The following is a 6,631-nucleotide window of genomic DNA, read 5'->3' as shown; positions in this document are numbered from 1 at the left end:
CCGGCACCGGCCCGGCTCCTCCTGGCTCCGCTCGCTCGCCGTTCCCGGCCGGGGACCGGGGGCTCCGCAGCTTGCGGAACGCGTCGGCACCGGGCGGGGGTCGGTGTCTCCGGGCTCCCGGCTGCTGGAGGGGGCACTTCTCCGTCTCGTCGCAGCCCGCTGGTCTCTAACGAGCCCCGGCGATAAATCCGAGGAGGCGGCCGGCCCCCGGCTGTCGGCGGCGTCCCGCGGACCCGAGCGTGGTGCGGCGGGAGCGACCCCCGAGCCGCCGCCTGCGCGCCCGGCGGCACCGCTCCCTCCCGGGCGGGCGGGATGCGCCGCGCAAAGCAAACAGTTAAAGATTTCGGGGGGAGGAGCCAGGCCGCAATCCGCAATTAAAGATGAACTTTGGGTGAACTAATTTATCGGACCAAGGTAGGGTGGGCAGCAACCTGGGAAGGGTATAAAAGGCGGCCGGCGGCGAGCCCGGGCCGCGCACTCGGAGCTGCCGGGGGCCGGGCGGGAGGCGCTCCCCAGCCATGGGCTTCTCCGCCCTGGTCGCCAGCGCCCTGTGCACCTTCCTGCTGCCCCTGCTGCTTTTCCTGGCCGCCGTCAAGCTCTGGGACCTGTACTGCGTGAGCAGCCGCGACCCCAGCTGCCCGCTGCCGCTGCCCCCCGGCACCATGGGGCTCCCCTTCTTCGGGGAGACGCTGCAGATGGTGCTGCAGGTAAGGGCAAAGGCGGGCGATGCCGCGGAGAAGCGCCCCGGCTCCTCCTCTCCCTGCAGGGGAGGGGGACGAGCGGCGGCTTCGCCGGGCTCCCGTGCCCAGGTGGGACAGAGCCGCTCTCCCTGCCCCTTCCTCTTCTCCTTTTTAAAATTTATTTTATTATTCCCCTCCGCCCCTTCTGCTGTCCAGAGGCGGAAGTTCCTGCAGATGAAGCGCAGAAAATACGGCTTCATCTACAAGACTCACCTCTTCGGGCGGCCCACGGTGCGGGTGATGGGCGCCGAGAACGTGCGGCACATCCTGCTGGGCGAGCACCGGCTGGTCTCGGTGCAGTGGCCCGCCTCGGTGCGCACCATCCTGGGCTCGGGCTGCCTCTCCAACCTCCACGACGGGCAGCACAAGCACCGCAAAAAGGTACGGCCCCGACGGCGGGCGGGGAGCGGGGGCGGCCGCCCCGGGCGCGGCGGCTGAGCCTGTGTCCTCTTCCTCCTCCTCCTCCTCCTCCTCGTCCCCCCGGGCAGGTGATCATGCGGGCCTTCTCCCGGGACGCCCTGCAGCACTACGTGCCCGTCATCCAGGAGGAGGTGAGTGCTTGCCTGGCGCAGTGGCTGGGCGCCGCCGGGCCCTGCTTGCTGGTGTACCCCGAGGTGAAGCGCCTCATGTTTCGCATCGCCATGAGGATCCTGCTGGGCTTCCAGCCCCGCCAGGCCAGCCCCGACGGCGAGCAGCAGCTGGTGGAGGCCTTCGAGGAGATGATTCGCAACCTCTTCTCCCTCCCCATCGACGTGCCCTTCAGTGGGCTTTACCGGGTAAGTCTCCTGGCGGGCCGGGGGGAGAGGGGTGCCCCCGCAGCCAGGGCAGTGGGAGACGGGTGGGGGGGATGGCAGTGTTGGCCAGCGTCCCACGTTGCTCTCCCTGCTGCCTGGCCAGGGCTTGCGGGCACGCAACATCATCCACGCCAAGATCGAGGAGAACATCCGTGCTAAGATGGCCTGTAAGGAGCCTGAGGGCGGCTACAAGGACGCGCTGCAGCTGCTGATGGAGTACACACAGGGCAACGGGGAGCAGCTCAACATGCAGGTGAGGTTTCCCAGGGCCAGGTCCACCCCTCTCCCCTAGCCCCTCTGTCAGTAGCATGCCTATATTTTGGGAGCAAAAGGAGAGAGCAGGGGGCTCGTCGCCCTCTCCCCGTGCAATGAACCAGCTTGTGCAGTGCCCTGGGCTGCAGAGGATGCCACCAGGCTGCTGGCTGGGGAGCACAGGACCAGGGCCACATCCCTAGGAAGCGTAAGCACCAGTGCCATCCTGGCCCCTGGGTGTCTCCTCCAGCCTGGGAGTGATGCAGTGATGGGGTGGTGGAGTGGGCTGGGGGGGGATGGTTATATTCAAGACCTGTTCTACGTTCCTCTGTCCTGTGCATGCAAGGAGCTGAAAGAGTCTGCCACAGAGCTGCTGTTTGGGGGCCATGAAACCACTGCAAGCGCTGCCACGTCACTGATTGCCTTCCTTGGGCTCCACCATGATGTCCTGCAGAAAGTGAGGAAGGAGCTGCAGGTGAAGGTGCGTGTCTCCCCGGGAGCCACTTCATAGGAGTGGGCAGTGGGGAAGGTACCTCCAAGAGAGGGGTCCCAGACAGGGCCCCCCTCACCCAGGTGTTACCCTTCTTTGAGGGGGGGCAGGAAAACGTCTCTCACCGAGGGGCAGCTGCTTTGCAGTGCCAGGAGCCCTGGCTGCCCACTCCGTAAAGTCACGGCAGCATCTTCCTTCCTAGGGGTTGCTCTGTGGTGCTAACCAAGAGAAGCATCTGGACATGGAGGTCCTGGAGCAGCTGAAGTACACGGGCTGTGTCATCAAAGAGACCCTCAGGCTGAGCCCTCCTGTTCCTGGAGGATTTCGAATTGCACTCAAGACCCTGGAGCTGAACGTAAGCGGGGCTGGGGCTGGACTGTGCAGCGCAGCTGCAGAGCATCGGTGCATCCCTGTCTGGGGGAAGCCAGGCAGGGAGGTGGGGGGCACCGACGTGTCCTGCGCTGACAATTCACCTTATTTAACACAGCAAGGTGCCTCATGTCTCCTTCCCTTCTTCTGACAGGGTTACCAGATCCCCAAGGGCTGGAATGTTATTTACAGTATCTGCGATACCCACGACGTGGCAGATCTCTTTACCAACAAGGATGAATTTAACCCGGATCGCTTCATGTCTCCATCTCCGGAGGATTCTTCTAGGTTCAGTTTCATTCCCTTTGGCGGGGGCTTGAGGAGCTGCGTGGGCAAAGAGTTTGCAAAAGTCCTTCTAAAAATATTTACAGTGGAGCTGGCTCGGAGCTGTGACTGGCAGCTGCTGAATGGACCTCCTACAATGAAAACGGGCCCCATAGTGTACCCCGTGGACAATTTGCCAACCAAATTCATAGGTTTCAGCGGCCAAATCTGAGAGCTCAACGCTTGCCTCTGGCTGGATTTCTATGTAGCATCTAATTATGTACATAGCAACTTTTTATAGTAACAAAGGCCTTTAAATATTTAAACTTGTAAATGTACAATAGTTATTTATGTCTTCTAAATATTTCAAAAGGCTATGATATTTTTTCCCCAAGCACTACAATTATGGGTCTCTGATTCATAATTAGAGAATGTTATTTCTATAGAAATAAGTCTTCCCCTATTTAAAAATCTTACTGAAAGCTGGCCAGCTGAGGATTTGAAGACATTTCACAATGGTGTATGTATTAAGAAATATTCTTAAAGGCATTTGAAACAATGGTAACTAGCTACTCATCCAAATTACCTAAAATGGTTATTGTTTGAGAATGTTTCCAGTATTATTTGTGTCTAGATCTGTTTAATGTGTGAATTTTAAGTTTGATAATAAAGTTTATTTTTGATGATCCTCTGTGTGTGCTAGAAGAGTAGCTTAACCAACAGGTCTAATGGGTTTGGATGTAGAGTCAGATCTGCTTTTTCTGAATGAGCTATTTGCTTTTTCTGTGTCGATAACCCTCCCCTGCCTCCCACCCGCAATGTGGTTCTCACTTGTGAATAGTAAATTGTTTTAAATTTTAGCCTGTAAAGAGGCAGGAGTTGTGCAAAAACACACACGCTCACTGAAAACAGTGTGAAGTGACAGCAAGGTCTCCTTATCTTGGGCTGTAGTAAATAAGAAAGTAAAGGGAAGCAGAAGAATAATGCATAATGTGACTCTTTATCTGTAGCTGGAGAAAATATGTTGAGGAAAAAAAACCCTCCCTAATGGTCTTCTCCCATATTAGTGCTGACCTGTGTGAATGGACCACAGGGTCTTGCCCTGTGTGGAGTCTGCTGGCTGTGAAGCTTCTGAATCCTTACTTGTGAAGGTGTCTCCTAGCTGGTAGAGCAAATAAAATCTGCTGTGGTTTCTCCTTGAAATGCAGCGTCTCCGGCTGGGTCAGAGATAGAGCATGCATTTGGTTTAAGAAGTTCTTTCCTGGAATTCAGCAAAGTGAAAACTAAAAGGCAGGCACTAATGTGAATTGATTAACAGGGAATCAACTGTTGAGATGCAATTCCCCGGGGGTGTGTAAGCAGGGCAGATAAAATGCCCTAGGCATGACCCCTGGTTTGGCTTAACCATAAGGTTTTTTGTGCTCTCCCCCGGCTTCTTTCTCACCCCCCCTTACTACACCTATTAGTCTTCCCTCAAAAGTCAAACAACATAGGCTGGCTCTATAAACATCTACCAAGTAAACCAACGTAATTCAGTGTCACCAACACTTACAGCACCAGATAGACCAATTTAATTTCTTGTTTGCTCCTGGAAGTCGCTTTCTTATTATGTTCTCTAAGGTCAAAATTAAGGATGGAGTTAAATTTGCTCAAAATCGCTGCAGGTGTTTAATAGCATCTTTGATGTTTTGGGTTGGTTTTTTCTTGAAGGAGTGTTTCTGTAATACATTTGATGTGTTTCCAGTTAGCATTTTAAATACATAAACTTCTACTGTAGGAACTTGGCTACCACCTATATATGTGTAACTATCAAGTCTTTGTCTTAGTCAATTTAATTTAGTCTTAAAATACAAAAGAAGGTTTTTTTAGATTGTGCTTGAGTCTTCTTGGCAACGTTTAAAATCTTAAATAATGTTTCCTATGCAAACCTCCTGTGCCATTATGTTTTTCAGGGACTTGATGAATAATCTCAGTTTAAGACATGTTTATTACCGGTATAGTAGTGGGAAACTGCAAACCCTGATGCTGATTTGCAGGTGATCTGAAGCCTGGAGACCCCCAAGACCCTTAACTTGGTATCATCATTAGCATTTTCTTCCTTAACATTTCAACATTCTGCAAAGCCAAATAGATGCTGATATTCTTTGAATGGTTTGTTTATTTTTAATTGAAGTCTTTTATATGTGGGAACTTTTTGCATTGTTTTCATATTATTTTAGTTTCTATTTTGTTTTTGTAAAGAATGGGATTCTAAGTGCTGTCTGGAGAATACAGAGAATAAGAACACTCACTGTAAGTTTAAGGTCATACATGCATTTCTCTGGTTCCTTTTTATTTTTGAGTCAAATTCGCAAGGCTTTTATGTTTGGGGGGAAAAGAAGAAGATAGTATACTTAATTTGATTTTGTCTGGACATCTGGGGGCACATCCTCAGCTGTTGTAAATCATGAGAACATAACCCATGCTAGGCACTGCCCCTGTGTAATTTATCTCTGTAGTTAAACGCTCTGTCACTGCTATGTAATTTAGGCATCTCGGAGCTACCTTTAAACAAGCTCTTCCCCAGAGGTGGTAACAGTGCAGCCGCAGTAATATGGAGCTCCGTGCGGGTTAATTGCTAAAATATTTGCCCAACTTCTTGAGCAGGTTTTACAGCCCCTGCTAATCTCTGCAGCTGTGTCTGGCAGCGTGGGTGCTGGCTGCAGACCAGCTCCAGGTGAGCTCTGGGGCATCGCAGGCAGCTTTGCCGGCTCAGCAGAGCCGGGCAGGGGCACCCACCCAGGCTGCTGCTGCTCTTCAGGGGCTGACACCCCCCTGGCACCCCGGGCCCTTGCTCCTGACATCATGCTGGGTCCAGGAACTGATGCTGCTGAAAAACTATCTCCCCAAACCCCGCTGTTTTTCAGGCAAGCCAGGTCCTGGCCCCAGCTCCCTGTGTGGACACCTTGTTCTGGGGGCTGCAGTGGAGACAGAAGGAAGAGGAAGAGGAAAGAGCTACTTCAGCTGACAGGTAGTTCCCAGAGCCAAGCTCCAATTCTCCATTTTGGGTGTTACCCCATGTCACTGTGAGCGACCGGTGCTCCAAGGCTCACAGACTGCCCAGGGCCAGATGTGGAGGGGAGCGCTCGCTCCCTGCTTGCAATTGGGCCTTTTGGGGGTTTTTCATACTCCTCCTCTTAGTTATCCTGTCATCTGAAAGAAAAATCTTTGGCAAGGTCTCTCTCCAAAAAAATACACCCTATTCAGTAGATGCTGTGCTTTGGTCCCGGGGTAAGAAGCCATGGTTTGTGTGTAGCTTGCTGGGGGCTCTGCCAGGGCACGGGGGGCTACTGCAGCCCACACAAATCACTGCTCCTGCCATCCTGGGGCAGCTCTGGGGCTCAGAGCTTCTGAAGTCTCTATGCCACACTAACCACACACGGTTATTCATTCATATAAATACACACATCTTTATTCATTCCTGAATAAAGATGGTAGCGAAGAAAGGTTGTTGGTGTGAATTGACACTGAGGAATGCTACTCAATAAACTAATTCCTGATTGAAAGGCAATACTATTTCCAGACAAGGTCAGAACAGGTAGGAGTGAATTTTGGTAATGGTTGTGTGAGTAAGGAAAAAATGTGCAAATGAATGCTGATGACTCACTGGAAATTAAAAAAAATACAAAAATATTACTTGATTAAAAATAATTTGATCAGATTCATTTATTTTGTGCTAGTGA

The 6,631-nt window shown here is 52.2% G+C and overlaps 1 protein-coding gene across 1 annotated transcript; it reads left to right on the top strand.

The window, feature by feature from the left end:
* The first annotated feature begins 351 nt into the window (after nucleotides 1-351).
* LOC106902359 (cytochrome P450 26A1) lies at nucleotides 352-3,597 on the top strand. Its single transcript, XM_014965765.1, has 7 exons — nucleotides 352-707; nucleotides 897-1,121; nucleotides 1,229-1,516; nucleotides 1,638-1,787; nucleotides 2,133-2,267; nucleotides 2,479-2,631; nucleotides 2,800-3,597. Exons 1-7 carry the CDS (start codon nucleotides 519-521, stop codon nucleotides 3,139-3,141), a joined length of 1,482 nt encoding a protein of 493 aa, XP_014821251.1. The 5' UTR covers nucleotides 352-518; the 3' UTR covers nucleotides 3,142-3,597.
* Nucleotides 3,598-6,631: the final 3,034 nt, after the last annotated feature.

This window comes from Calidris pugnax, unplaced genomic scaffold (genome assembly GCF_001431845.1).
Source record: "Calidris pugnax isolate Ruff unplaced genomic scaffold, ASM143184v1 scaffold64, whole genome shotgun sequence".
NCBI lineage: Eukaryota > Metazoa > Chordata > Aves > Charadriiformes > Scolopacidae > Calidris > Calidris pugnax.
The sequence above is the reverse complement of the archived record's forward strand: the minus strand, read 5'-3'. Positions and strand labels throughout refer to the sequence as shown.